General features: G+C 33.7%; 2 protein-coding genes across 2 annotated transcripts; one reads left to right on the top strand and one right to left on the bottom strand.

The window, feature by feature from the left end:
* Positions 1-1,360: 1,360 nt before the first annotated feature.
* On the top strand, positions 1,361-3,706 carry LOC101508132 (ATP-dependent zinc metalloprotease FTSH 4, mitochondrial-like). Its single transcript, XM_004497678.4, has one exon. It carries the CDS (start codon positions 1,491-1,493, stop codon positions 3,507-3,509), a length of 2,019 nt encoding a protein of 672 aa, XP_004497735.1. The 5' UTR covers positions 1,361-1,490; the 3' UTR covers positions 3,510-3,706.
* Positions 3,707-4,149: 443 nt separating this feature from the next.
* On the bottom strand, positions 4,150-6,970 carry LOC101508452 (NADH dehydrogenase [ubiquinone] 1 alpha subcomplex subunit 13-B). The gene is made up of 3 exons (XM_004497679.4): positions 6,617-6,970; positions 4,831-4,902; positions 4,150-4,721 (listed from the first exon to the last, which is right to left on the bottom strand). The coding sequence occupies exons 1-3, from the start codon at positions 6,829-6,831 to the stop codon at positions 4,577-4,579; spliced, it is 432 nt and encodes a 143-aa protein (XP_004497736.1). The 5' UTR covers positions 6,832-6,970; the 3' UTR covers positions 4,150-4,576.
* Positions 6,971-15,678: the final 8,708 nt, after the last annotated feature.

Here is a 15,678-nt window from a genome sequence, read left to right as displayed (position 1 = left end):
ATATGACTAAGTCCAATTCAATATATTTCTCAACCTACCAGAGTCTTTGACATTCCTTCAGAGTCGTTGACTTTTCTCCATTAAAATAATTAACTTTCATTGTTGGAGTCAGATGATATGTTGCTTGAATAATCAAAGTCATAGACAAATGTAAAGCTGCGTGACTTAGAATTAGTGGCATGAGCAATTTCACCTTTGTTTCATTATCAGAGTTAGTACTTCAGAGTGTGTTGCGTATCAGAGGCAGAACTTTGGAACGAGTCGCAATCTTCAAAGTCATTGCAACTTTAGAGGCAACATTCTTGAAACGTGTTGCAATCATTAGATTTAACCAAATGTTTGTTTCAAAGGCAGACTTGAAGAGTTCCTTCAGGCTTTAGAGGCATATGTAAGTTACTATTCATAAGAACATGCAGAAATACTGCTCATTAGAGCATGGAAATTGCAGAAACACATTGAGCTTTCAGAAGTACGTTAAATCTTCAGAGGTAGATGAATTCTTCAAATGCAATCTTCATACTCAAGTTTTAGAGGCAAACATTTGAGGCAGACGCACATTCTTTTCTAGAGCATGCATTTGTCTGATTTTGAGTATTTAGTTGACTGTTTTGATTTCGTTTCCTCTAACCTTTTTACTTCCTCTGGTGATATCCTCTAGTAGGTATCCTCTAGTGGGATCCTCTAGTCGTTTCCTTCGATTTTCTTCGTCCAATTTTTATAATTAACGAAGCTATTAATCCAAATTTATTGTTCTTATATAATACTTTTGTTAACATCAAAACTCTAATTGGAAAGTCAACTTGGTTCCAACAAAAGAGACATATGTGTTAATAGAATATAGTAACATAAAGTCCTCAAACCCAAGACCTTATAGTTGTGTAAGTTAGTGAAATTTGTCATCTATTCTAAGATAAAAAAAAGAACATACTAACATAAATATAAAGATTAATGTTACATAACAAAATGTACGAGTGTTTTACATATAAATCGATGCAAATCAAAACCGCAAATCTATCCAAAAAAATAAAAAATAAATTTAAAAACCACACAAAATTGAACATTATTAGATAAATTTGAACATTATTTATTTTTTTTGTAAAACTCGCTTGAATCAAATTGAATTTTAAATTTCCATTTCCAAACCAATCCAACCGATATATATCAATTTAATTTATATTAAAAAGTTTTGATTTTAGAAAACAAATTGTTTTTTCAAATATAAAATGAGAAGGAAAAGCAAAATATATATAATTGTTCTTTTCTAATTGTTTTTTTTTTTGTTATCGTAAATTTGACAATTAGAAAATGAAAATATCTTAGAAAATACGGAAGCTGTACAAAGATAAGGTTAAGCCGTAAACGCCAACAACACATAACAACGTTGTCTGGGTTCCGAGAATAGAGATATTTTTCTTTTCTAGGTCAAAATTCTTTCATCTCCAAAACGCCTTTAATCTCACCAGAGATTTGACGCAACAAGAGTAGGTGACATGGGTTGGAGGCGTTTGATAACACAGATCGAAAAACATGAATCAGAATTCGCAAAAGTCAAAGATTTATTGACTAGAAGCTATTTACATCGAAATAGTAAAGCTGAAATCTTCTCCCAAAAGAGATCCAGTTCCAGCTATAACCTAGCGAGACGACTACGCGATCTCGATTCATCTGAAGATCCTGAAGCTGTGATCAGAACTTTTGAAACTCAACCGTCACTGCAAACAAACCCTACGGCACTCTCTGAGTATGTCAAAGCGTTAGTAAAAGTTGATAGACTGGATGAAAGTGAATTGTTCAAGACTCTGCGAAGAGGTATGTTGTCTAATTCAGGTGCAGATCTGGAAGATAGTAGTAAAATGGGTGGATTTTTTGCGGTTAGAAATGTTGGAAAATCAACGAAAGATGAAATTCTTGGGACGAAAAATTCTCCTATTCATATGGTTGGTGCATCTGAAGGTGGAAGTTTTAAAGAACAAGTGTGGCGTACAATTAGGTCTGTTGCAGTGGCTTTTCTGGTGATTTCTGGTGTGGGAGCATTGATTGAGGATAAAGGTATTAGTAAAGGACTTGGTGGTATGAATGAAGAAGTGTTGCCTAGTGTTGAAACAAGTACTAAATTTGATGATGTTAAAGGTGTGGATGAGGCTAAGGCTGAACTTGAAGAAATTGTTCATTATTTAAGGAATCCTAAGCGGTTTACTCGGCTTGGTGGGAAGCTTCCTAAAGGTGTTTTGCTTGTTGGTCCGCCTGGTACTGGTAAGACGATGTTGGCCAGAGCTATTGCTGGTGAGGCTGGTGTTCCTTTCTTTTCGTGTAGTGGAAGTGAATTTGAAGAGATGTTTGTTGGTGTTGGTGCCAAAAGGGTTAGGGATCTTTTTTCAGCTGCGAAAAAGAGTTCGCCTTGTATAATTTTCATTGATGAGATTGATGCTATTGGTGGGAGTCGAAATCCCAAGGATCAAACTTATATGAAGATGACTTTGAATCAGTTGCTTGTTGAGTTGGATGGATTTAAGCAAAATGAAGGGATAATTGTGATTGGTGCCACTAATTTTCCTGAGTCTTTAGATAAGGCTTTGGTGAGACCTGGGCGATTTGATAGCCGTGTTGTTGTTCCCAATCCTGATGTTGAAGGACGGAGACAGATTTTGGAATCTCATATGTCGAAGGTTTTGAAATCGGAGGATGTTGATTTGATGATCATTGCTAGGTGTACACCGGGGTTCTCTGGTGCTGACCTTGCAAATTTGGTTAATGTTGCTGCTATTAGGGCTGCAATGGACGGTGCCAAATCGGTGAGCATGAATGATTTAGAGTTTGCACGGGACAAGATTATAATGGGAAGTGAACGCAAGTCGGCTGTTATATCCGACGAGTCGAGAAAGACTACTGCTTACCATGAGGGTGGTCATGCCTTAGTGGCGATTCATACTGATGGTGCACTTCCTGTTCACAAGGCAACTATAGTTCCTCGTGGAATGGCGCTGGGCATGGTTTCTCAACTGCCTGACAAGGATCAAACTAGTGCCTCGCGTAAACAGATGCTTGCTAGGCTTGATGTTTGTATGGGAGGTAGAGTTGCTGAAGAGCTCATTTTTGGAGAAAGTGAAATTACTTCTGGTGCATCCTCAGATCTTTCACAGGCCACTACTTTAGCTAGGGAAATGGTAACTAAATATGGTATGAGTACTGAAGTTGGACCTGTCACTCACAATTACTATGATAATGGGAGAAGTATGAGCTCAGAGACTAGGTTGCTTATTGAGAAAGAAGTGAAGAACTTGCTTCAGAGAGCTTACAACAATGCAAAAACTATTCTAACAACCCATGAAAAGGAGCTTCATGCGCTTGCGAATGCACTTCTAGAGCACGAGACACTTACAGGAAGTCAGATAAAGGATTTAATTGAGAAGGGCGAATACCAACCGCAGCAACCGTCACATAAAGTTGAAGCTCAGGAGAGTTCACAGTCCAGTACAGCAACTGCAGCAGCAAGTCCGCAGCCATTGTAGCTTCTGCTAAGAAGACTAGAAATACATGCTACTATATCATCACTACAGGATCAATATGTTCAGACAGTAATTTGTTCTGTGTGTTTTTGTGGTTTCAGTACATGGTCAAGTTGACCCGATATTTTAGTGAGTTGAAACATCTTGTGGGACGTTCCATTGATTTGCTTTAATAATCATCTAGTTACTTTTATATAGGATTTTCATCTGTCAAAGCTGTAATAATATACTTACCTTCTCCAAATTTTTCCCTTACATTTTTTCTCCTAAGGGTGGCCTAATAAGGTTTTGGAACCGATACCAAAGATAAGGGGGCCCTAATAAGGTTCATCCAACCCCCAAATTTATTCATTTTTAGTTTTGTATTGGATTCTAATTTACAGAAATAGTTTTTTTATTGAATTCTAACTTACAATAAAATACATTTTTAGATTATTGCTTCCGAGGGCGAAAAAGCAAATACGGAAGAGCAGACAAACAAACAATAACCGACACTTAAATGAGAAGTAGAAACATCGTAAACGGGTGACCAGAAACCCAACAGGTGTAAATCATATTAAAAAGAAACAAAACTACGATTGATGGAACTGGAGTTGTAACTTTTCGTTACAAGAAAGGGATGTCAGAAGCAAGGATTTTAAAGTAAGCATTAAATCAAACATGTAACGAATTAAGCAATAGGTTTCTGGCATTTCAAGCCAACTTTACACAATAGAAATTTTGGTTAATACAAGTAACGAATTAACCAATTGTTGGAGTTATTTCTCAAATCTCTTAGGTTCAATTGGAATAGAAAATTGCTGGACTTTAACACTTAGCACCAATCAAGTTTCTAACTTAATGAGCTAGACATTCAAAGTCAAATGCCAAGGATGTGCATTCATCGTTGATTACATGAGAGGGGTGATAGCCAACATGAAACAAAAATTTAAAAAAGCATTCCTGTTTTAGAACTAGACATCGCAATTACAAATGTTCCACATACAACTTTATTTCAGAGACACTGGATTTAAGTATCACAAATGCAGGAAGACCAAGACCAATTCTTGATAGTGATGGCTAAAATATCATCACCAGACTTCAGGACGCAACTCGCTGCTTGCTGGGGGCACCCATCTCCCAGAGTGATAGACACTTTCACCAACTTTCCAACCAGGCACATCCTTCATGACATCTGCCTCGTACTCAAGATATTTGTGCCATTCTCTAACAAATCTACAGAAAGGCACAGACAAAATAATTGAGTTGTCATATGTTAACAGTTATTACAATGAGTTTTACAATTTGTGTGATGATATAAATTTCGTGAAAGAATCTCATATACCTCTCATCTTCTTCAGCTTGTAGCACAGGCAGTATTGCTCGACGGGCAGCATATTTCTCTTCCTTCAGTGCCCTACACAGAAATGAAACATTTTGAAACATCAGCAGTTGTAATTTTCGTGGGGAAACTGAACAGAAACACAAGGGCTCTGATTCTTCATAACAGGCTAAAACAACTATTTGTTACCAATGTAACACACCACCCATCCATTCGAAACACAATCAAAAGGCAAGAAGGGTGGACAGTGAAATCTGAGAATTTCAGAAGTGGGAAGGAAGAGATGAACAATTGTCTATCAAATTAACTGGAAAGAAACTAAAGGCTACTTTCTTCCTAATTTTTGTACATTCAAAATTGATCCAACCTAGTTTCTTATAGAGATAGGAATATTAAGAATAAACCCTACTTTCCTGGTCAACTCATACAACCCATCAAATGATTACAAGGAATCACATGCGCACTTCAAGCCATATTAACAACCTCTGATGTAATGTAACCCCTCCCTTCCAGTTCCTCAACTATAATAAATATGAACTCAAAAAAAGCTGGCACTAAAAGTTAAACTTCATTTTTCACAAAAGAAGAAATTTTAATATTTTACTAGAGAAAGCTACTAGTAGTAGTAGTACAAAAGGTTGAAGTATATGGAATCCTTAATAAAGAGAGAAGTTTAAGAAAAAGAAAAAATTTCCTAAATACTAAAGCAAAAACATGAAAACAATTCTATCCCATAACAAATTCAGAGGTGAGGAAACACCCTTGAAGATGGGGTGGCATTCATTTCATATAACAAAGTCTCACGAACATCACAATGCCACAAGATTTTATTTTCCTTCCCATCAATCAATCAAAAACAAATGAGTAGAAGCTGATTTAACAAACTAGAACACACCCAATGGCCATGAAGCTGATCCAACAACTTGAGTAGTCACACGTATCAAGAAAGAGTTCTATGTGAGGCCATCTTACATGTAAGAAACAAGTCATAAGTTTAGTATCATCCTATACTAGGAACACGATATTTTATTACAAAGAATAGGAACACATTCCTCAATTACAGAACTTCAAGAGTCTACACCACTGTTTCTCAGTGGCCCTAACTTCCACTCAATCCTCACTATTATCTATCTATTTATGTATCCTAAGAAAAGTCTTTCTCTAATGACACAGCGATATTTTACACCTCTGATTCTCTCTTTTCCCCCAATTCATGCTCTTGCACAGTAATGACGGAGTCGGTCTATACTAGTTTACATATAACCAATGATATCAAATAGTGGCTGTAAGGACGCTATATCATATCAGAATTTGAACATTTTGTTCCGCGGTACGATATTTAGTACTTGTCAAATAGAAGCTATAAAGGTGTTACCACGCTGTATCATTACAGAATTTGAACAAACATCTATTTTCAACTGTCTGCAACTAACAACCTCCATAAAACATCCTTCCTCTCTAACAAGCTGATCTCCACTAACTAACTAACAAATAAATTGGATTAGTGTTTCCCAAACATAGATGCAATTGAGTAAAACAGCCCAAACAAACAAATGAATTAAAATAAAAAAATAACAACGAAAAAGCGTATTCATTTGTAAATCATTTAAAGGAGACATCAACATCGACGCCAATTTCAAATCCTCTATTCTTTCCACTGTACATTGATATCACGATGTGGAAAAAGGACAGAATCCTTCAATTAAACTTGATCTCCATTTAAGAGTTAAATTTGAACCCTAATAATTTATAAAATGAAAATCGAAAATGAAAAAAGAGAGCAAGCTACCTTCGGATCTTGTTACCCTGGCCGACCTGGTACATGCCCCAAGAGAAAGCACCAAAGGTAGTGAGGAACATGAAAAGAGCACTCGGACCGGAGTTAGGGATTCGGCGAGCAAACCGGGCTGGAGCGAACCCGCCGGGAGGTGGACCGTCTTGGAGAAGCGGCATGTCCTTAACGCTAGCCATACCTGGCTTCTTCCTTATCAACGCTTCCGTCATTTTTACCTTCCTCGATTATTCTCTTTCTCCTTCTTCTGTTTCACTTTCTGGAACGATGCTGATTCTACTCAGTTTCAATCTCTCTGTTTTGTAGTTTTTTTTTTTTTTTTTTTGAGGAAGTTTTGTGATTTGTGTTGTGTGTGGGGGAACTGAACGTGGTTGAGTTTGGGTCCGGTTTTTGAATTTTGGGGTGGGTTGGATCCATTCACCATGGATAAATAAGATGATTATATTTGAGCATTGTTAAATACACCTCCTTTTACTTCCCACATACCCTATTCTTTTTTTTAGCTTTTATTTCCCAAAATATTAAATCTAATAAACCCCCCGATGCCTCCCTAGCGTTAGCCATACTTCTCAGATGTGTTTTTGGCGACCAATACTTTTCAGACGTGACATGGATATACGTAAGACACCTCTTAATGGTGTTTAACTAAGGATTAAGATTCTCAATTTTTTGTTTTCTGCTTTGTTTTCAGGTTGAGAGTGATACATAGAAAAATATTGTTTTACTCAGCTGTATATAAATTCATAAAAATGATTTTTGTATGTATCACTCTCACAATGAGAGATAAAGGAGACGATCATAATCCTTTAACTAATCCTTGAGAGGAATTCTATTTCGAATCTTGTATGAAATAATCTTTTATTCGATTTATTTACTGTCCGATCAAATTTTGGATTATCAAATATTTTCCTTTTAGGAATAATAAAACATACAATTAGATTTAAATAAATAATTTAGATATTTAAGTTAGGAGTAAAATTTATATTAGTTGGATTTTTATTTTAAGTATTATTTAATTGGACTTTATAGCCTTTAGACCTTTTTTCATTATCCACTAGTGAGCAGTAGTGAGCCCTGGCATCTCTTAATATTTTTTATATAAATAATAATAATAAATTACTAAAATAATAGTGATGAGTTACTAAAATATCCCTTAAATTTTTAGGGCCTCGAGGAACCCATTTACTATTCCATTCTCTCTGTGCTTTGTTCAACTTTCCTTCTCTTCTCTGCTACGATTGCTCCCTCACGCTCGTCTCTCCATCTTGTTCGTGGTCTTTGACCTACCTCTAGTTGGCGTTGTTTGCTTATCCCTCTTCCCCGCGTCGTCTATCTCACTCTCTCTTCTTGCATCACCGATCTCCCTGCTTTGCGACGAGTGTCGTAGCCTCTCCATCATGCTCTTGCAGTCGCATGCTCACAGCGCCACCTCTTGGTCTTACTCTTGGACTATTTACTTCTTAGACTTTTTAGGTTCTTACTCTTGGACTCTCACTTATTAGATTTTTCATATTTTTATTCTTTTCCTCTTCTACTATTTGTTAGTTGTGAATTATTTTAGTGTAGGATTGTGAACTAGTGTGTATGAATTGTATTTGTGATTGTGAATTGTTTTCACCGATTTGTGTAGTGTGGGAGTGAGATTGTGAATATGTGAACTATTTTACTTTGTGATTTGCTTGTCTTAAAGTGTATGTGATTCTGGTTTTTTTTATGTTACTAAGTTATTGTTGTATAGTTAATTTGTGTATTTTAGGAGTGATGCGATGTTTAAACAAGAAAATTGATGCATTTTTCAAGAAAAAAGTTTCCAACAAAAATGAAAATTGTAAAGCTTCAACATTGACACTTGAAAAGGATCCTTCTAATGATCAAATAGTTCAACTGGATGAGCAACCTTGCAAGATTCAAAAAATCACCATGGATAACTTTGATGTTAGTTGTTTAGAACGTAATCTTAATTGGGGTCCTTATTAATGTGTAATTGAAAAGTATCCCCTAAATGGAGATAAGCATCAAAGACGATTTCAAACATCTTGGTTCAAAATGTTCCCTTCATGGCCAGAATACTCTTAAACTAATGATGATGCTTATTGTTTGCTTTTTTACTTGTTTCGTACAAAACCAAGTGGAAACTCTGTATTTGACGTCTTCACTAGAAAATGATGTAAAACATGAAAAAAGTCAATGTTGGAAAAAGTCGTGCTTTTCTTAAACATATTGGAGAAAGTCTTTGTTCATTTCATAATAATGCAATAAAAGCTTCTCAAGACTTGTTCAATCAATCTACACATAAAAAATGTCTTTAATGTGAAGAGTGTCGATCTAATCAACAAAAATAGAGATAACTTTCTTGAAATGGTCAAACTCTTTGCATCATACATCGATGAACTTGGAAAAGTAAAATTCAAAAGGAAATTTTGCATATCATGGCTAGTAAAATGAAAAGCTATATTTGAGAAGAGATTGATGATTCTAAATTTAGTATAATTGTGGATTAATTGCGTGATTAATCTCTAAAGGTGCAAATGGTTATTATTTTGAGGTTTGTGGATAAAAATGGATTTATACAATAATATTATTTTGGTCTTGTGCATGTTAATGACACTATGGCTATTACTCTTAAAAAAGCCATTTGTGATGTATTTTCTCAACATAGTCTTGATGTTTTAAATATATGTGGGCAAGGTACTATGGTGCTAGTAATATGAGAGGGGAGTTAAATGAATTACAAGCATGATTTCTCAAAGATTTGTCCTTATGGTTATTATATACATTGTTTTGCACATAGATTGCAATTTTCTTTTGTTATTGCTTCTTGAGAAGTTTTCCCCATTCATGATTTCTTTCCACAATTAAATTTATTATCAATGTTGTATGATCCTCTAGTAAGTGTCATAATGAATTGCAAAATTCTATATTAGAGTAGATTTCAACTTTGTTGTAGATCGGTGAACTTGAAAATTGTAGCGGACAAAAACATATTTGCAATTTGAAATGAGCAGGAGATACTCGTTAGAGCTCATATTTTTCTTCTATTTATAGTATGGTAAATTTGTATAATCTAACTTGTGCGATTCTTAAAGATACTATAAGAAGTAGAACATGTATTCTACACGTGGGAATGCTAATGTTGCTCATAAGCTTATGAAATCATTTGAATTCATATTGATTTTGCACATGAAGAAAAAGATTATGGGAATTAAAGATAATCTTTGTCAGGCTTTACAACAGAAATCTCAAAATATACTTAATGCAATGCAATTAGCCAACGGTACAAAAACATTAATTTATAAGTTGAGAGATGATGGTTGGGATGATTTATTGAAAAACGTGATATTATTTTGTGAACAACAGGATATTGATTTCTCTTATTGTAATTCTATTTATATAGAACGCGAATGGTGCGCTCGTCATCAACATGATCACATCATAGTGAGTTTTGTGCGCAAACAACAGAGCTTTTGAGTCTAAGCATTAGTTTGGTTCTTAAGGATATTTACAAAGAATTTTATTTGGATAATATATGTGCTCTTGTAAACATATCATCTTGATTTTAATAAGTAAGAGAAAATTAATTTGAGATTTCAATTGGGACACTTTATTCTTGATGTTGTTGTTAGTCATCCAAATTTGAATAACTTTTCGACTATATTTGAATTGTGTAAAACTCTAAAAAATATAGGAAAGACATATACATATTATTTAATTGATCGGCTAGTTCGTCTTATCTCAACTCTTCTGATTTCTACAACTACTAGAGAAATATCATTTTCAGCAATGAAAGTTTTCAAGACAAGACTGTCTAACAATATGGAGGATGAATTTGTTGCTAACAATATGATGCTTTGTATTGAAAAAAAAATGAAAACTTTAGTTCTAATTTAATTATTGATGATTTTAAGGCTTTAGAAGAACGAATGACACAACTTTCATTTGATGTGCATGTTACTTTTTATATACTATATCTTAATTTTGTGTTGATGTTATTTTGAATCTTTGATAAAATTATATGAAATTTATAAATTTCAATTATTATATTTTACTAAACACTTTTGCTCCCCACAATATTTTGTGCAAGACCTATCACTGTAGTTTTATTGAGACAACATGCAATTAGATTTAAATAGATAATTTAGATATTTAAGATTAATTCCATAAAAAGAAAAAAAAGATATTTAAGTATAATTGAATGCTCTTTCCAAAGAACTAGATGGTTAAGAAACACTTATTAGACACATCTTGGACATGTACCAAGAAATTGAGCCAATATCTCCTCTTGGTTTGACACTTCTCAAATATTCCTAAGCCAAGATAATCTTTACATTAGTTTCCATTTATAAAAAAATAAGCAAACTCATGATCATAAAAAAGACATGTTCGATAATAAAACAAAAAGGTTAAAAAATAAAGTTAAAAGTTGCAAATGATTAATAAAAAGAAATGAGATAGAATAAGCACGAGTAATATTTCCCATTAGAATTTCAAAAGCACTATATAAAAATGAAGTACCTAAATAAGAAAAACTAAAGAACAATTGAGATACACACAAGCCATACATGCATGACAAATACAATTTTTCACTTAATAAGTAGCTAGGTTACCTATGCATATGAGGCAGACACAAAAACAAACATAGATAAAAGGCACAACATAAACATGTGTGGAGAAATATAAGGAAGTCGTAAAGAATTGCAAATGAGAGCTTGAGTTCTTCATGTTGAGACAAACTCTATATTTAAAGTTTTGATGAAAATAAACAAAGGTTAATTAAGAATGTTAATTATGATTCTAAAATGTTATGTTAATTTAACTTATGCTTTTGAGTGAATTTAATTATAGAATAGAATCAAGCAAAACAAAGAAAACAGTTCAGAACTGAAACAAGAACATTCTGGACAAAAATATAGAATGATCTTCAGTTTCAAGAATGATCGTCACAGCATCTTGACCAATCAACCTCCACTATTTTAACAAAGCTTTTGCCTCTGAATTTTATATCAATATCATCAGTACATGGCAAGGAACAAATAGCTCTTATCCCAGTACAAGAAGGTTCTTGAAACATTAAAATAAAAGGACTCGAAACAGGCCAGTTGAAAACAGTTTGGAACCTCTACAGCCAAACTGTCAAGAAAGTTCGATCAACCTTGATATGTGCAAAGATATTACAAAAACATCCAGAAAGATCAAAACAGGAACTCTAGATTAATCATCAATCTCCAGAAAGATCAAATTGACAGATCCATATTGATAATCAATCTCCATTTTTCTGCATAATTCCAGTAGTATTCTGTTTACTTTTGCAAAGGTGTATAATCTTTCTCCAAACTATTTTGGCTAGAGTCAGGCTCCAGACCGAAGCTGTAACATCAATGATTAAGTGAGAAATTCAAGTGCTTATTAAATGCTTCTAAACGCCTATAAAAGGAAGGCCAATATCCAAGATTAATTAAGAAATTCAAGTGCTGTTAATTCCCATAAATCATGCACATTCACATACTGGAAGTTCTCAATTTCCACAAAGAAGAAGAAGTTCTAAATCCTTACATCATAATGTGTTATTACTACTGATTTCTTTGTAAAGAATTGAATCTCAAACAAGAGTTGAGACATCTCAGATTCTATCAAAAACAATCTTAATGTAAAAACACAAACTATAAGAATTTCATTATAGTTTGTTTAGATTGTTATAAATCCTATCAAGTTAGATAGGTGTTGTATTTACTTTCTGGGTGGAAAGTAATAGAGATTGAAACATATCAAGGTTGATCTGAACTAGGTGCTGTAAAACAAGAAGGTTCTTTGTTTGTGAACACTTAGTGGAAAATCTCACGATGTGAGGACTGGACGTAGCCCGAGTTGGATGAACCAGGATATATCTTTGTGTGGTATTCCCTATCTTATCTCTTTATTTATTAAGCTTGATTGATTAACTAAGATAAAGCACAAACTGAATTTTTGATTTTTAAGCTAACCAAGAACGTTCTCTGTTTTCTAATAAAAACCAAGAACGTTCTTCGTTTTCTGTTTCATTAACCAAGATCATTCTTGAGTTAAAACTTAAGTTTATTTCAGGAATTTTTAAATAGATATATTTACAATTCAAACCCCCCTTCCTTGTAAATCTACATTGCTACTTCACTTCATGCTTTCTCAAATTCTCCAACTTGTTTAATAATTTCAAACATATACACATAGTTGTAGTTGTCGAGTAATACACATAGACCTCCTCGTCCGTATTTTGCACCAAATTAAATTATTCCAAAATTCCAATTTAACTTAGTCGGTGCTTTCATGGTCATATATTAATTCATCTTCTTTCATTTATAAGACAACAAATTAAACTATATCTATTCAATTTATTTGAGATTCTTTTATTGTACAACTTATTTATTTTTTTAGGATCCTTTAAGGTAAACAAGAGAAACTATCAATTAATTAAGTCATCTTCGTTCATTTATTAGACAAAAATATTAAACTATATTTATTCAAGTTATTTAAGATCCTTTTATTGTACGGCTTATTTATTTCTTTAGAATCCTATAAGATTAACAAGAAAATGTCAATAGGAATTGAAGTAGAACTAATTAGGTTGGTGTTGTATGTTGATTAATTTATGATCATTGCAAGTTCAATTTCATCAAATATTGTCTAAGAAAGTGGCAAAAAATACAAAATGGATAAAATATAATAGTTAGCTACACAGTTCATAGAACTTGTGAACAAGTTGCAACTCATATCATTTAATTATTTATTAGTTCTATTTAATTGAAGTCTTCTCTTTGATAAAGCGTCTTTAAGTTCAATTCATATCATCATGTTACTTTCCATGATTAATCTTAAAACATGACAACGGCAATTGAGTCCATGTAACAACAATGCTAAACTTTAACTTGGAAACGTGAAAGAAGACGATAACGGGTATTTGCAACTGCTACCACCGCCTTCTTTCGTTATTAGTGAAGTAACAATGTCGATTTACAAGAAAGGGGGGTTTGATTTGTAAATATGCCTTTTAAAAATTCGTGTTAAAACTTAAGAAAATAACTCAAGAATGATCTTGGTTATGAAACAGAAAACGGAGAACGTTCTTGGTTTATGTTATAAAACAGAGAACGTTCTTAAATTAGCAGAAAATCAGTTTCTATTTTATCTTAAATGATTAATGCAGTATAATAAAGAAGGAGAAAGGAAAAAGAATACCACACAAAGATTTATCCTGGTTCACCCAACGTGGGTTACGTCCAGTCCTCACACTGTGAGATTTTCCACTAAGTGTTTAAAATGAAGAACCTTCTTAATCTTACAACACCTAGAATAAATCAACCTTGATCTATTTCTTTCTTAATTACTTTCCACCCAGAAAGCAATCACAACACCTATCTAACCTTGATAGGAAGCAATCTTAAACAAACTATAAAGAAACTCTTATAGTTTGAGTTTTTACAAATGATTGAATTTGACAGAATCTGATATTGCTCAACTCTTGTTTGAGAATAGATTCTTTACAGAGAATTTAATGACAATTTTGAAGCTGGTATGTGTGTTAGTAGCAGTAACAGTTTTGTGAATTGTAGAAAGTGATGTTGCCTCTGTTTTTGCAGAATTTCAAGCTTAAGTGTGATTGTATATTGTTGATTACTTAGCACTTGAATTTCTTGCTGAGAACTGAGATAATGGCCTTCTATTTATAAGCTGGAGATGTACTTGAATGAAGGTACAAGAGCTGTTGGAGAAAATATGCTTTTTTGACTGAACCATTATATTTAGAATAAAAACAATCCTTCTTTGAAAATAGCTTTTTGACTTTTAATGGTTTAGCATTTAAAGCATCTCAGTCCTTTCTTTGACGTTTCTTCATTGATCTTGGATGGTACATTATCTGCTTTGAGTCTTGAGTGTAGCTAGAAAAGGTTGGAGATGATTAGGAACAATTTGCAGACTGAAACAGAGAGAATGCAAAGCTACTGTTGATGTGCAGAAAACGGAGAATGATTAACGTTCTTGGTTTTAACAGTTTGAACTTTCTTGAGCTTCAATAATCATTCTGGAGTTCCCGTTTTAAATGTTCTGTATTTCCTTTGTTCTTGTCTTGTCATATACCCAGTTTGATCAAGTTTTCTTGACATTTGAATTTTGGAATTCTTAGGTCGTCATGACTTTTGTCCATCTTTGAACCCTTTGATCTTTGTGATCAAGTACCGTTTTTTAGTCTGGATAATTCGTACTTGTTCCTTGCCGTGTACTTATTAGATATGAAAGATTTCCAGAGCAAACTTTTTATCACATGGATAGAAAAGATTTGACCAACTTGCTGTGATGGATAATTCGGTGAAGCTGAAGATCATTCTCTGTTTATGATGCAGAATGATCTTGTTGTTGTCTTTTCTTGTATTTGCTTGATTATGCTCTTAATTAAATCCACTCAAGAACACAAGTTAAATTAACATAACATTTAGAATCATAATTAACATTCTTAATTAACCTTTGTTTATTTTCATCAAAACTTTAAAATAGAGAGTTTGTCTCAACAATCTCCCCCTTTTTGATGATGACAAACATGTTAATTTAGATTTTAATTTGATTCTAATATAAAGAGCTGTAACCGCTCCCCCTCAATTTGTGCATTTGATATTTCAACATAAAATAAAATATTTGAATGCAATCAGAAAGAGTTTCATTAAAGATAACAAAAGTTCATTAATTTTGGCAAAGATACATCAAAAGTGGCAGAAATACAAAATGAGAGCAGTGACAAAATAAATGAAAATCTAACTTAATTCTCCCCCTTTGTCATACAAAAAGACATAAGTGTTAGACCTAAGATGCTAGGGAGGGAGAAGATCCTTCGGAGGAGGAGGATTTTCCAGCAGGAGGGATCTGAGAGGGAGGGGGCACCGGATGAGGAGGCGGAGGTGGAATTCCCAGCTTGGGAGCAAGATGATCAGCCATCCAAGTTCTGAGTAGAGCAGTCTCTTGATCATGCTGAATCTGTCTTGCCATGATGATCTGGAGAGCGGCCATGATATCAGAGTTTGAGGGTGCAACTAAGGTGT

This window comes from Cicer arietinum, chromosome 4, assembly GCF_000331145.2.
Source record: "Cicer arietinum cultivar CDC Frontier isolate Library 1 chromosome 4, Cicar.CDCFrontier_v2.0, whole genome shotgun sequence".
NCBI classification, from domain to species: domain Eukaryota; kingdom Viridiplantae; phylum Streptophyta; class Magnoliopsida; order Fabales; family Fabaceae; genus Cicer; species Cicer arietinum.
Note: the sequence above shows the minus strand (reverse complement) of the source record. Positions and strands in the feature narration are given on the sequence as shown.

What these genes read in the sequence shown, in the direction of transcription:
- LOC101508452 (XM_004497679.4), bottom strand. Translation starts at nt 6,831, where the DNA reads ATGACGGAAGCGTTGATAAGGAAGAAGCCAGGTATGGCTAGCGTTAAG. An exon ending in CAGGGTAACAAGATCCGAAG is followed by an intron (nt 4,903 to 6,616) that starts GTAGCTTGCTCT and finishes ATTTCTGTGTAG; the next exon opens with GGCACTGAAGGAAGAGAAAT. An exon ending in CAAGCTGAAGAAGATGAGAG is followed by an intron (nt 4,722 to 4,830) that starts GTATATGAGATT and finishes GCCTTTCTGTAG; the next exon opens with ATTTGTTAGAGAATGGCACA.
- LOC101508132 (XM_004497678.4), top strand. Translation starts at nt 1,491, where the DNA reads ATGGGTTGGAGGCGTTTGATAACACAGATCGAAAAACATGAATCAGAA.